The sequence below is a fragment of the Oryctolagus cuniculus genome, chromosome 9 (assembly GCF_051225735.1).
Source record: "Oryctolagus cuniculus isolate XC-2025 breed Fujian yellow rabbit chromosome 9, ASM5122573v1, whole genome shotgun sequence".
NCBI lineage: Eukaryota > Metazoa > Chordata > Mammalia > Lagomorpha > Leporidae > Oryctolagus > Oryctolagus cuniculus.
The window spans coordinates 89,445,737-89,460,809 of record NC_142875.1 but is presented as its reverse complement, the minus strand read 5'-3'; the positions used below and the strand labels follow the sequence as shown (position 1 = coordinate 89,460,809).

General features: G+C 51.7%; 1 protein-coding gene across 46 annotated transcripts in view; it reads right to left on the bottom strand.

Annotated features, from left to right (window-relative positions):
- The window catches only part of MICAL3 (microtubule associated monooxygenase, calponin and LIM domain containing 3), a 232,899-nt gene that overhangs the window by 14,050 nt on the left and 203,776 nt on the right, over positions 1-15,073 (bottom strand). For 33 of the 46 annotated variants that reach the window (XM_008250134.4, XM_089304311.1, XM_089304321.1 and 30 more), the window contains 6 exons: positions 14,941-15,023; positions 12,039-13,872; positions 11,529-11,623; positions 7,450-7,500; positions 5,620-5,730; positions 4,768-4,861 (listed from right to left, as the gene is read on the bottom strand). In XM_008250134.4, coding sequence (XP_008248356.1) covers positions 4,768-4,861; positions 5,620-5,730; positions 7,450-7,500; positions 11,529-11,623; positions 12,039-13,872; positions 14,941-15,023 — 2,268 coding nt within the window. The remainder of the gene's footprint in view (positions 1-4,767; positions 4,862-5,619; positions 5,731-7,449; positions 7,501-11,528; positions 11,624-12,038; positions 13,873-14,940; positions 15,024-15,073) is intronic. The other 13 variants (XM_070049080.2, XM_017338476.4, XM_017338477.4 and 10 more) reach the window with 1 other exon arrangement.

The window sequence follows — 15,073 nt, the reverse complement described above, 5'->3', positions numbered from 1 at the left end:
CCACAAATTCACATGTGTGACTGCCTCCCATCTCCCTACCCCACCCTGCCATGAACATAGCAGCAACCTCTTGGCAGAATCCATTTTGCTGGGTGGATGTGAGCGAGATTCTGTTCCTTCTGAGGGAGAGGTCCCTGATGTGGGCCAGCCTTCTCCTTAAACACATGAACTATGCTGTAACCACACAGGGGTCTCACCTTGTGACTATTTTCCCGAAGGCTCTCGGAGCACTGCTGGGCAACACTCCTAGCCTTTTAGCTCCTGAGCTGCCCAGCAAGGGATGGCATGTTTGCCAGAGGCCTGAGATGTCAAAATTGAGAACTGTTGAGGGGCTGGACTTGAGCAGGGGATTCTCATCTCCCTGGAATTGTAAAGATGCAGGGAGCACAACATTCAACTGCTACAATGTTGCCCTTTCTCCAAACCTCTCAAACTGAAAAGATTGATGCTGGCAGTCTTTGGTTCCACACTTGGTTTCCCCTTCAAGAGTGGAAAACATTGAAAAGGAGAATGCAACCTTAAGAGGCTTTCCAACTCATGCCCAAAGTGGATCAGAGGTTTTACGCTTGAATCAGGTTCCAGATACCAGTTTCCCAAGTGCCCCAGAACCACAACACGGAAGTTTTGGTCCTGCATATATATAGGGTGTGTATGTATATGTATATGTATATGTATATGTATATGTATATGTATATGTATATGTATATGCCTTTGACAAATAGGTATTAACAGGATGACAGGTCCACACCAGATCTCTTCTCTGGAAGGGCAGCTTGGCTAAGCCACAGATGGAAGCTTGAGGCCCCCATGTGAGGCCCCAGCCTTCAGTATGCTGAACAGAGCTGTGGGACCACAGCTGATCAGGTTATCATGCTCTGCTGAGACCACCTCCTTCAGGCTCAGCCTAACAAGAGGAATGAATGAGATGCAGAAGTGGGAGAGCAATGTGGTCAAGGTACACACGTCAGCCTCAAAGATGACTTCTGCCAAGGCAGAACAGGACCACTGGGCATTCTGATGTTAGACCAGCCTTGGAATGAGATGTAAAAGGAAAATAATATACTTTGAAATATATTCTTAGAGTAGGAGCTACCATATACTCAGAACTTCTCAAAGACATCACAAAGAAATATCTAAACAGAGCTAATGAGGCTCATCTCTAAAAACAGGATAGATTCATTTTTGGATATAGATATTTTGGTGAAGCCCTGTCTAAAAGGACAGGATTTAGCTTAAATATACAACGGTTTTCAAACTTCTCTGGAATGCTTAGGTTCTTCAAAACATGTTTAGGGATCTCCTAAATACTGGATTTACAAATACTTTAAAAAAATGTTTATTTGAGAGGCATAGAGGGAGGGAGGGAGAGAGAGAGAGAGAGTGAGCGAGCTTTCATTCACTGGTTCATTTCCAAAATGTGAAATGCCCATAGTAGCCAGGGCTGGGCCAGGCCAAAGGAAGGGGACAAGAACTCAGTGCAAGTCTCTTGTGTGGACGGAAGGGAACCAGGTACTTGAGCCATCATTTGCTGCATTAGGAAACTCAAATCAGAAATAGTGCTGGGACTTGAACCCAGGCACTCTGATACAAGATGCAGGGATCCCAAGTCTGCACCCAATGCCCGGCTTCTTATTTAGGTTTTCTAAAAGACTCAAAAGTACTAGTAGGAGTGGGCTCAAGTGTTTAGGTCCTTTGCATCCATGCATGAGAGCAAGTCTGAGTTTCCAGCTCTTGGTTTTGGCCTTGCTCAGTCCCAGCTGTTGTGGGCATCGGGGAATGAGCCAGCAGATGGAAGATCTCTGTCTCTCTGCTTTTCAATAAAATGAAAATAAATCAAAACATGAACTGCTGTTAGAGTTGTTACTGATTCAACCATGAAAAAAAAAAAAACAATGCTACTGTTCCATTTTTAAGCTAGTAGCATCCGTATCATTTGAACGCAGATACCCTAAGATTTCTGGGGGAGCTGTTAAAAACAAACTGGTACAGCTTGCAGTAACTGCCTGTTTACTAGCCTCAGGATGTTCTCAACACTGTGACCCAGGATAGACTGGATGATGAACCTTATCAACATCTGTATCTCTCCAACATAACCTGCATTTTAAAATCTGTGTTTAGGGGCCCGCACTGTGGCATAGTAGGCTAAGCCTCTGCTTGCCGCACCAGCATCACATATGGGTGCCGGTTCAAGTCCTGGTTGCTCCACTTCCAATCTAGTTCCCTGTTATTGACCTAGGAAATTAGTGGAGGATGGCCCAAGTTTTTGGGCCCCTGCACCAACGTGGGAAACCGGGAGGAAGCTCCTGGCTTCTGGCTCTGGATTGGCCCAGCTCTGGCCATTTCAGACATCTGGCAAGTGAACCAGAGGATGGAAGACTGATCTCTCTCTCTCTGTCTGTAACTCAGCCTCTCAAATAAAGAAGTAAATTTTTTTAAAAGTTGTATTTAACTTTTTTTTTTTTTTTGACAGGCAGAGTGGACAGTGAGAATGCCGTTGGTTCACCCTCCAATGGCCACTGTGGCCGGTGCGCTGCGGCCGGTGCATCGCGCTGATCCGAACGCAGGAGCCAGGTGCTTCTCCTGGTCTCCCATGGGGTGTAGGGCCCAAGCACTTGGGCCATCCTCCACTGTACTCCCTGGCCACAGCAGAGAGCTGGCCTGGAAGAGGGGCAACTGGGACAGAATCTGGTGCCCCAACCAGGACTAGAACCCGGTGTGCCGGCACCACTAGGTGGAGGATTAGCCTATTGAGCCACAGCGCCGGCCGTATATAACAATTTAATTTTAAAGTAATTCTTTTTGATTTTGAACTTGGACTTACAGTCTTATAAAAGGGTTCTGTTGCTAAACAAGTTTGAAAATCACTTACATATGAAATTTGGGTTGTGTATTTTATAAAAATGTAACACCCTAAACTACTAGGAAAAAGTTTGACAAAATCCTATGCCGATCTTGAACAGCAAACACTCTGGCCCTCTGGTAATAGCATCAATAACACAACCTATTGTAGAAGGTTGTCATAGACTCAAAGTGCACAGCAGCCAATGAGTGCTTGAGTGCTTTATGGAAGCCATCAATGCTGGTGGTCACCCAACTGAATCTCAGCACCTTGTGAGCAGCAGGGGCAGAAGGGAGACTTCACTCACAACAGGTAGACATACACCTGCCACGTGACTCTGACTATGTGTTGAGAGATCTATCTATCACCTTCCATCCTGGCAGAAGGAATTTGTGCAGAAGGGTTAAGACAGAAGGATGATGGGCCTAGGCTCCCTCCTGGTGTCTTCCGCAAGAAAAGGCACAAGGCAGGGCCCCGTGGGTCCGGGCCCAATTTTCTTGGTTTCCTGGATACTAAATGGGTCAAGTTTTTCATTTTCTTGGTGGTATGAGCTCTCAACATTAATCCAGCAACACCTGAGTCACAGGAATATCCTCATCCTTTTTTTCCCTGACTCCCCCACCTTGACCTCTACTATCCTGTCCCTTCACTGGAGTGTGACTGAAAAGCGTTAAGTTTCTAGGCCTTAAAGGGACTGGAAAAGGAGACTTGCATGAATTTCAGTCCTTCAGAACCATATGGACTCACCACAACACCAGGCACATACCATGAGCTTAGCTCATCGATCAGTTTCCCTCAATTAGCAAGATCAGATGGTGGCAGCTGACCTGTTCCTGGCTGCCTCTTATCACTTTTCCATCCACAGACACCTGCTGGCCAAGACAGGCATCCTTGTTCTCCTCTGTCACACGAGAATAAGACGTGATAAGAGGTCATCACCTTCCTTCAACCCTAGCCTCACAATTTCAAAGCTGAGCCTGAAGACCTTGTGTTCTCTATAAAGAATTGGAGGTTTCTCCATCCAGAAACTGAACTGAGACTCACAGATGCTTGAGAAAGTAGAGACCAGTCCCTTCATGTCTGAGGTTGGGGCTACAGTTGGCTGGCCCAGTGGTTCTGAGGTCCTGAACCAACAGGGCTTCCAGGGCTCTTGGAACCAGAGATGACTCAGATATCCCTGGCTTCCTCAGCTGTCCCTGCTGGGCTGAGCTGACCCAAAGCCTTCTGGTGGAACAGAGTGGGTAACCACCCCATACTCCCAAGCTTCTCCCTGCCAGGAGAGGCAGCCACCAACTACACGGCCTTCCCAGCCACTTCTGGCACCAACTCTGCACTGGCTCATCACAGCCCCCCGAGCCTCTCCAATCCTGCCTGTCTGGGCTTCAGTGAACCCAGAGTTGGGTGGCCACATGCTCCCTGCATGCACCAGAGGTGGTGCAGTTCTGGGGCCTGTGTCTTCACTGCTTTCTGTACATCTTGGGTAGGAGGGAGACCATGGAACTGAAGACAGGAAGAAGCTCGTGGGCAACAGGCTGGGGACCTGCTCAGTGCAGTTCTGTGATGGTTCCTTGTGGTACAATCTCTCTCATCCCCAGTTATTTTCTTCTGGAGAAAATGATGGGTGGGAAAGGAGGAGGGAGCCCAGTGCTCACCATCGACACATGGTGGGCATGGAGATTTTCTCCTACAGGGAAGAGGCAACTCTGAGAGGGGTGGAAGAGTGGGCCCGGGCCTCAGGACTGCCCCAAACATAGGTGTTTTTCTTTTGCTTACCAGGAAGCCCCAAATCTCAGTGATACAGGGACCTAGAAAATCCTGCTGGAAAAAGAGCTGAATTCCAGGAGAAGTGATGCAAACCTAGCCTGGCTCAGAGGGGAGGGGGAACTTCCCACAGGAACAGTCTCCTCACAGAAGAAGCCGGGCAGTACCTGCTTCACCCCGCAACGCCTTCTCCACGGCAACCCCTCGCTCCTCCAGCTGCCTCTGCTTCTCCTCCACCTGCTCCAGCTGCCGCTGGATAATCTGCAGGAAACAAAACAGCACAAACACCCAGCTGTCCCTCTCTTCTCCAGCTCTTGGGAGGAAAATGAAACCACAAACACAAGGAGGCATCATAAAAAGATCATGAACAAGTGCTCGGAAAGGCATCATGCTTAGAGCGTGGTGTGAAGGCTGCCCTGGGCCTCAGCATGTGTGCAGACTCCAGGAATACCCAGGCATCTGGAGGCAGCTAAAACAACTATCGGCACTCCAACATTTCAAGGACAGCAAGCGTCTGCAAGCTCCACAGGAAGGTTTGAAGACAACTGCAGATCTTTCTGGAACAGCGGAAATCCTGTCTCCACCCTAGAGTGGTATGGGATTTGTGAGCCTGAAGCCGGAGACTGATAATGGGGAGAACAGCTCTGAGCTTTCCCCACAGAATCCCAGGCCCCTCAGAGGCTGACAGGCCGCAGATGGACCCCTGATGACAGATCTCCCAATTGAGTGAGTTTGATTACAACGATTATATTTGGAGTCTAGGCCGAGGCATTTAGGCGTCAAAGCATAGTTCTTCAGTTACCAACAGCTCCACACATAGGGGCACCTGGAGCTGCACCAAGTCAACAAGGGCCCTTGGGGCTCTCACTTCAGACAACAGAGCATCCCAGCTGCTTCTGCTTTGCTTTATTTGCCTTCCCTCATCACGGCTGAGGACCAGCCGCGTGGGGGATGGGTGAAGATGCTGCCTCTCAGCTCTAGCATTTGTGCCTGTCATGGTTGACCTTCCGTGGTTTTACCTGGGCTCGGTGCAGTCGCTTAAGTTCTTCTTGCTTGGCCTGTCTGCGGGCTGCCTTTTGCACACGCCGGGTCAGCTTGGCATTCAGTTCTTCCTCTGTGTAGGTTCTGGGCTAGAGAGAACAAGAGAGACGTCCTCAGTCACGTGTGGTCAGGCCTGAGATGGGTTTGTGCGGTAGACCGGCAGGGGTATGGAGAGGTGAGAGGCTGTCCCCAGGTGGGAGCTGGTGCCCCAAAGACAGATAGGCATAAGGTAGGTAGACTCCCCAGCCTGTGGCTCAGCCAGACTTCACTGGTGCTGGTCCCTGCTGGAGCCCTTGCTGTCACAGAGCTTGCCCAGAGATCCACAAGGTGAGACATCTCACCTCAGTGACAGGCACAGATGCAGGGGACTGACTATTAGGAAGCAAATGACAAAGGGACACAGGCTCCTTTATCAATGGAAATTATGTTTCTCACCTAAGGCTTTGCGGGGCGAAGCTTAGGAAAACGTTTCCCTAAGCTTGGGAGTTCTAGGAGGGAAACAGGGAAAGGGACGAAGAGAATGGCCAGGATCCTCTTCTTTCTTCTTTGGTATCAAAAGCCACTTCCTTCAGATGAACGATAGTCACAGGTTCTTTTAAGAAGTACTATCTGGGGCCGGCGCTGCGGCTCACTAGGCTAATCCTCCGCCTTGCGGCACCAGCACACAGGGTTCTAGTCCCGGTCGGGGCACTGGATTCTGTCCCGGTTGCCCCTCTTCCAGGCCAGCTCTCTGCTGTGGCCAGGGAGTGCAGTGGAGGATGGCCCAAGTCTTTGGGCCCTGCACCCCATGGGAGACCAGGAGAAGTACCTGGCTCCTGCCATTGGATCAGCGCGGTGCGCGGGCTGCAGCGCGCCGGCCACGGCGGCCATTGGAGGGTGAACCAATGGCAAAAGGAAGACCTTTCTCTCTGTCTCTCTCTCTCACTGTCCACTCTGCCTGTCAAAAAAAAAAAAAAAAAAAAAGTACTTTCTGAAGTACAGAAAGCAGCAATGCTTCCCTTTTTCAGTTGGGGTAGATCCCAGCCTAAGTATTGCAGGCTGAAGAAGGAACTGTAGGCAGGCTCTGGGGCCGGCAGAGGGACTCAGTCGCTGCTGAGGAGGAGGGAAGCTGCTGGCCAGGGCTGTTACAACAGTGCCAGCCAGAGCCATGGTGGCAACTGGCAAGGGCACTGAGGTTGCACTGCTGAGCAGCACGAGCGCACCTGTGATTGCAGGCATCACTGGCTCCCAGGAGTGTCAAGTGCTTTTGGGGTAAACACTCAGCAACCCAGAGAAGCAAAGGTTGGCAGTTGGCCTTTATCTGTAAGACCCTCTTTCTTGCCTTTAAGAAAACAAACCAAAGAGACTAGTATAGCCTATAAAGGAGACTTTGAAATGCCTCTCAGTGATGTATAATCATCTTTAAGAGCTCAAATGACAGCAGAGGGGCAGCTTAAAGGGCAGTAGGTATCCCTAAGGAGCATCACAGTGTTTCAGTGCCCTGTGCATGTCACTTTGCAAACTGCAGAGCTGAGGGTTGGTGAACTGTCCCTTGCTGTGGTGCCCAGTCCCAAAGGGCAGTTCTGTCCCCTCCTGGGGCACCTGGAGCAAAATTACCACATGCACCTCAGTCAGCATACAGTGGGTGTCTCATCCTCTTTGTTGCTCTTGATACAGCTAAGGAAAGTCTTGCCACCAGTGTCTACAGCTCCATGCACCGAGGAACAGTTAGTGAGCACGTGGCTGGAGGGCCAGGGCTGGGGCTGCTCTGGGTGGTTAATCACAGACAGGCATGCAACAACGACCAGCCAACGGGACGGAGATACTACCTTTGCTGAAAATGATCTCTTGAACGCCAAGGCGTGTGGCACATAAATCGACTTTTAAGGGGATGGCAACAGAAAACAGAACAGTAATGATAATAATTATTAAAAAATTAAAAATAGAACATAGAAATGGAACAAAATCAGGAGACTCAGAACACAAGACTCAAAACGCAAGATTATTTTTCACACTGTCACACAAGACTGCACGAGGTGGAACTCAGGTGTGAAGACCCCGGTGGTGGCGGCTCAGGGCGCCACTCTCTGAATGAGACTGAGCTTGCCAAGTACAGCAGCTGCTTCCTCACCACCTCCAAATCTCCTCTTGTTTCAGTCTTCCTGTGTATAAGTACACGTGTCTAAATGTATGATTAAAGATTCTATTTTTCCCTTTAATAATTCACTCATTAGTGGAAATTTATTTTTTATGTGTAACTTTAAATTTGTATTTACTATCTACTTATTTGAAAGACAGAGACAGAGAAAGAGAGAGGAGAAGGGAGTGGGGAGAGCAAATCTTTCATCTGCTGGTTTACTCCCCAAAAGCCTGCAACACCCAGGACTGGGCCAGGCTGAAGTCATGAGCCTGGAACTCCTTCCAAGTCCCCCATGTGGATGGCAGGGGCTCAGCTACCTGAGACATTACATGCTGTCCACGAGGGTCTGCATTAGGAAGCTGGAATCAGGAGTAGAGCCTAGACTCAAACCCAGGTGTTCCAATATGGGACGCAGATGTTCTAAGTGGTATCTTACCCACTGTGCCAAATGCCCACCCTTCTGAAAATGGCAATTTGGATCACTTCTTCCTGCAGAATACCCTGGGGTCACAGAATGGGGGTGGGCAGTGGGGCATTCCTGTAGTCAGAAAGACACAGAGCACAACTAAGCACCGGGCCCCTAACATTCTTTCCCCAAGAGGGAGAATCCCTCCTGTCCTTCTTCCTGTGGGCCCACAGTGTGCCAGCCGGCTGCTCAGGGCTGGGGCTGGGGGCCATTTGTTGATGATAGCCCATCAAAGGGATCTGAAATTGCATCAATAACTGCTATTAGCTCAAAGTGTTTCAGGATGTCATGCTAACTCTTCTCATTCTGCTAACCCTGCCACAGAGCCTCTCAGAGGCTGAAGCAGCTGCCTTCTACATGGCTGAAAGGCAGAAAGGGACAGGGAGGGAGGCGACACGAGGTCTGGATGGCCCACAGAACGTGAGTGACTCGGGATGGACTGCAATCCCCTGCAGCTTCCTTGTCCATCTCAGGCACCAACTGAGGGCTGGCCTGCAGAAGGATGGATTTTTCTCCTTTACTCTGGAGTGTAGACATTCCACCTCAGACCGACTTATCTCCCCCAAGTCAGAGAGGAAGGATTTTATTGTTAGCATGGGCCAGTTTCAAATGAAAACAAAGAGATGGTTTCCGTAAGCAGCATGCGAAAAACTCCATGGACACTGTGTGGCCACAACCTTAGGACAGCTGAACACCTCGACCTGCGGCTGATGCAAAAGCTGCAGTGGGGGAGGAGAGGGGACAGAGGCCTCCTTCTCCAGGTCTAATGATAACTGGGGCTGGCACCAACCTGGAGCAGATGAGGCAAGAAGGAGACTGGCCACAGAGTGGTCGTGTCTGCTGTGGAATGAGCCTGGGGGCTGTCAGGTAGCACAAGGCTCTCTGATGGGCCACAGTGGTTAAGAAGTAGCCACACTGGTTGTAGAATGAAGCAAATCAAAGAGGCAAATGTGAGCTACAGGGCTGCAGAAGACTTAGAGGAAAATCTGGATTGTCTTAATTTTCCTATGGTAAACATTATACGCAAAAATGGAAATTGTGTTCAGTGGCACCTTTTCCTCCTAACAACAAAATGCCGCTCAGGATTTTGGCTTGTTTCATGGATGCCTGATGCAGGGCTGGGGTCTGACTCAGGAATCATGTCCCATGTTTGGGTGGCCACAGTGGCTCTGCTGTGAGACCCTAGTGTGGGCAGCCAGAGTCTTCCCCGTCGAGTCCAGTCCCATTTTCGCTTTCCCCATTGGTGCCCCCAGAAAAGTTGAACGAGGAGGACAATGAGCACCCGAGCATCCTCCACCTGGATATGTGCCAGGTTAGCATTTCCTGCCTATGTAACCCTTCTGTGCAACCCCTCTTTTCTCTGATACCAGCATGGACTTCCTAGGAACAGAGGCATTTTCCTACACAACTATGACACTTTACCACTTGTAAGGAACTTAACACTGACTTGATATCATATATTAATATGAATTATACAGCTCACAGTTAAATTCCCTTACTGGTTCCCAAAAATATCACTTATGTCAGTTTTTGCTTTGGTTTGTTTTCCAACATTAGTGTCTGTGTCTCGAAAACACTCAGTATTCAGCACACAGCTCTGCCACTGGTGAACTTCCATGGCCCCTCTGTTTCGGGCCTCAGTGGTGAGGGCCTGTGGCTTGTTGTTCACATGGATGGGTGCAAATGAGAGCTTCCTTCCTCCTCATGACTGCTAGGCCCTGGAAAGGGCTGTGGTCAGTGAGTGGTCTTCCTGAGATGGTGGTTGTGGCATGGCCAGCCTGAGCAACCTGCCACTCAGGATTCTGGCAGGTATTTCACTGATTAATGGGCAGCAGCAGAGACACCTGGCCACAGCAGTGTCCACAACATGACACAAACTGCCTGGACATCTGTGTGGTTCCCCCAGAGGCAAGCGAATCTTGGCCTACATTCTCCTTTCTTTGCAGACCCCCATCAAGACCCCCCAAAGCAGCACCTGCCCCAACGTTGGGATGTGTTCAGGGACCCACAGACAATCCCAGCAGTAGTTTGCTGTTAGTTATTATGCTTCTGCCTGGCGGAGCTCAATAGGAGGTACACAAAACCAGGTCCCAGAGGGAGTGGGCCTTGGTTGTGACTCATGGGAGCCTGGCTCTGCAGATGGGCATACCACGAGGAGAGGCCTCAAAGTGTCCTTTTGGGAGAGGGGACAGAGCTGGCAAGGCCAAGGGGGATGGATGCATCAAGAATGACTGAGAAGTAAATTGAGTGGCTTTCTCCAGTTTGTGAGTTACTAGGAGAAGAACTGGATCAGGTGAGGGGGAAGGAACTAGGAGGATGCTGTAGAAATCAACCTGATCCATGGGCACAGGCAGGGGCTCACATTCACCCCAACCCACAAGGCTCCTTGGGGGTTAGTGGGGAGGACAGACTCAGCCCAGGTCCTGAGAAGCCTTGCAGAGGAGCTACCTGATGTTCTGCCATTCACACTGGGAAGTGGAAGGCAGCCAGGCTACCTCTGTGAACAGTGAGATGGGGCAGAACGGCTCACAGGGCTTCACTCGCCCCTGCCTTGCCATTGTTCTCATTTTATCATTACCTTGGTGACAGACTCCTCTTTAGAGTGAAATAGTCTCCCTCCTCCCAGTCCACTGGAAAGCTTTGAGAGCCCCTGAAGATCAAAAGACTGAATGAGCAGCTACAGCTTCTCCTAAACTCCAAGGCAGTGAGAGGGCCCACACCAGGCCCCGCACACACTAGTTCTTCAACAGCCAACACTCCTTTCCAGTCATCTGCTGTGTGGAAGATAGGGCGGCCAAGCACCTTGCTCCGTGGGTGACTCAACTCTGTCTCCGTCATCACTCTCCATCACCCTCCTCCCAACCTCATCACCTTGGAGATGAACAACCCTTCCCCCACCCATCTGGGCATCGCTGGATGCTACTCCACTTGGGATTTCAGAGGGAAAAAGGAACCAACCAACCAGACTGCTTTCTGCAGATAAAATGAGGTTCTGAGCATGGAATGTCTCTGGTCTTCTCTGCAAGAATCGAACACATGAACCACTGTCATGCATGCAAACAACCCCCAGCTACTCATCTAAAAAGCCCAAGGGAAAACCCCCTCGCCCTGCTCTCCCTTGGACCACTGGGCTGTGCTCCGGACCCAGCTACCTGTCTACTGGCAGATCAGAGGAGGGACTCACATTCCATCCCTGGCTGCAGGTCTGTTTCCCCATTCTCCACCTTATCAAAGACCAACAGTACACAAAGCATGGGGTCCTTGGCTCTCGGGAAGCCTCACTCCTGACAGGACCTACGCACCTCTCTCTTGGACTTCTGGGAGGACTTCTCAAGGATGTCGTCACTGGAGAGATCAGAGTCCTCTGAGAAACTCAGCTGGCGCCTGAGCTGTAGCTCTATGGGTATGGAAAGGAAAGCAATGTGAGGGCAGTGACCAACTGTTAGCACTGGTCTGTCCCAGTCTCTATGCTCACATGAGCAATGGGGAAATGTGTCAGAGGTATGATTACTCCTTAGCTAAGTGACTCTTTTCCAGAGTATCGGGGAGCCAGAGGCTTGGATGAGGACACCGGTCCAGGCAGGGGCAAAGCTGACAGGTCTGCCTGGTGCCTCTCAGCGGCACCAGCCACTTCCCCAAGGAAAACCAGGAACACCTTTGGGGTAATGGGACTTTAGGAAGGGCTCCAACCTCCCAAGTTCCCCATGCCAAGTATCAAGACAGCTTTTAGACCATGGCCAGGCTCCCCCTGGGGCCTTGGGTGGCAGCGGGTAAGAGCTATCTCTTGAGCACACACCCCTATGCTGACGCACCTGCTCTCACGATGGGAGACATCCTGTGCTTCCCAGACGCCCCAGTGGCGCCACTGGAAGGGGTGCTGGAGCAGGACTTATCATCACTTTTCTTCTTCTTGTCCTTCTTATACCCAGAGAAGACAGACTTCCACAGAGACTTGGGCTTGGCAGCCGCCTCCTCCAGCAGGCTGGGGCCAGGTTTCTCTGGCGGCCGGCCCTCACCTTTGGACTTCTTCTCTTTCTTGTTTCTGCGGGGCGAGAAGAGGGACGACCTCTTTTTGCTCTTCCCACTGGAGCCTTCAGAGGAGGTTACAGAGCCATCAGGGCCCCCTGAGTCTGAGGGTGGGGAGAGGACCTCCTCGCTGGTGGCCTCGTGCTTCAGGGTTGGCTCCTCAGAGCCTCTGAGGGCTGGGCGTCTGGGGGACTTGGACGTGAGTTCTTTGCCCTGGGACGGTGTGGAGGGGGCTTTGCGGGACCGGGAGGCCCCAACAGCCGTCTCCATCTCCTGCATCCTGCTCAGCTGCTTGGCCATGGCATCCCTCAGTGCCTGGCTCTTCACAGACCTCTCCCTGGCTCTCATGCGCTCCTCAGCCAGCTCCTTGGCTTCTGGTGAGACCAAGGGCAGGCCCCTCTTCTGAGGCAGGGCCCCACTCTCCAGAGCAGGCAGCCGACCATTCTCCCTGGTCCCAGGGTGCTGAGGGGTCTTCTCAGAGCGGGTCCAGCAGGACGGGGGGGTGAAGAACTTCTCCTGCAGACTCGACTCCTCGGTCTTGTCATCATATGTGTCCTCCACGTCATCAGCAAAGGGGATCTCATCCACGCTCTCTGCGAAGGACTTGCGCACCTCTTCTCTGGGGGCCTGGGCGGGCTCTCGGGGGGGCCGCACAAATGTGGCAGGTGGAGGTGGTGGGATGACCGAGGCCTTGGGCTCTGCCTCCTTATGCTGGTAAGGCTTCCGCTGAAGCTGAAGAGTGGCAGGTTCCTCGTCAGGGGGTGGGGGCGGGGGTGGGCTTGAGGGTGGAGTGAGCATGGTGGAGTCGGAGGTGTTGAAGCTCTGGCTGCCCAGGGTCTTCATGTTGGAGGAGCTGCCCTGGAGGCCCAGGCCCGAACTGCTGGACAGGTCCCTGCGCTCCTCGTGGCCGCTCCTCAACTCTCGGTCAGATGGTGACTTGGGAGTCAGCAGGGAGGGCTGCTCACCATCTGACTTGGGCAGGCCTAGCCTCTTAGGAACAGGTGGAGGTTTCAGAAGATGAAGCCCCTCATCCTGAGGGGACTTCTCAACAGAATAGGCTTTCAGGGACACCGGCTTAAAGGCAGGTGAGGGAAAGCTGGGCTCAGGTCCCTTGCTCCGATCCACAGGCGTGAGTCCGAGGCTGCGGCGGATCTCGGCGCTCTTCATCCAAAACTCTTCTACCAGGTCATTCCGTTTCAGGGCCTCGTCCACGGTCAGAGGGCTGCCCAGCTTGTCCCTGGTGTCACCTGGGCTCTTCACGGGGAAGGTGGGCAGAGGGGTGGAGGTTTTGGCAGGAACGGGCTGGAAGCGGATGGGAGACTGGGTGGGGGATGGGATGGTGGCTTCAGAGGATGGCTGAGGTTGGGAGCAAATGGGGAGCTGGGTGGATGGGGGTGTGGGGGGAACCAAGGGTGACACGGGCTGAGCACCAGCTCGTGAGGTAGGTGTCCTGGCTTCTGGCAGAGCCACTGGCTGCGATCGGATGGGCGAGAGCACAATTGGCTGGTCGGTAGGGGATTCAGTTTTGGGCTTCTCTCTGGGGAGGGAAGGCTCAGGGAAAAGGCGCTCGCAGGGGGATTGCACTGTGGTGGCGGTGGAGGCAGGTGGGACTTGGGGCCCCTGCAGAGAAGGAAGAGAGTAGCTGCTGAGAAGGCCAGGATTTTAAGAGCCAGCAAGAATCCCTCAGGGGGCTTTCTCCAAAGGCCCCCATCCCTTGAACATATTCCTCTCTCTGGCTTTGTAGCTATTACTGGAACGGCTCCAGGAGATCCTTTCTCACTTTCTGTGCTATTTGTTTAACTTTCAGAACTGCTCTGTTCAGTTGAACAGACTGAGCTTTCCTGGCTAGGTTCATCTGGAACGCATCCCACTGAGGTGAACACTGGCCCTAGGACACTAATGAATTCCGTGTTCACCCTCCACCTGCAACCCCCAGATCTCCAAGACCCCTAATGCACAAGTACCAGGGCCTATAACAAGATTTAGAATAGTCGCCCACTGCATGTAGGAAGCTCAAAGATGCACAAAGAACCCCAGTGCCCCATCTGTAGTCTCAGTTGGCTAGAGCTCCCCATATCCCAGACAGTGCCCCTGCGGAGTTACATGCTTCCTGAAACCCCAAAGACCCCATCAGGCAGACCAGGTCTTGACCTCTGGCCTCCCATACTCCCCTGAAACCTGTCCTCTAAGACAGCATCTGGCAGACCACGAATTCCAACAACGAGGTCCACAGGACTTGCTGTTACCATGGATGCAGTCTCCCACCTGTGGTTCACATAACCGGTGGCAACCTTAAATTTATACATTTTTAATATAATATTCAAAAATATGTATCTAACCATAATCTCCCTGTTATAACTTAAAAATGAATTGATTTTATGGTGGTGTGGCATGTGTATAGGACAGAGAGACGTGGAGGGGGTGATGTGGGAATGGAATGGACATGGGGAGGTGCTTCCCAGGCTGCTGTATCCTATGGCCAGGACTAGGCTAGAGCAGGTACTGCTCCTGCTGCCAATAGCTCACCTAGCACACAGAGCAGAAATGCCTGATGTCTTCCTCAGAATGAGGCTCCTGGCTATCTCATTTGCAGTCTGTGGGGTTCCCACCAAGGGCCCTGAAAGAGGTATTTGATGCCTTTTGTGGTCCCGACAGTTCTTTTCCTCTGACACTGAGCCCCAAACTTACCTCTGCCACAGGGCTGTGGACAGGGGTGAACAGAATAACTTGTTCCTGAGGGGACCGGATGGGGCTGGAGACTTGGGAGGGACCTGAAAAGAAGTGACACAGGGGTTTATGAAGAACACCCTCCCACCCTCAA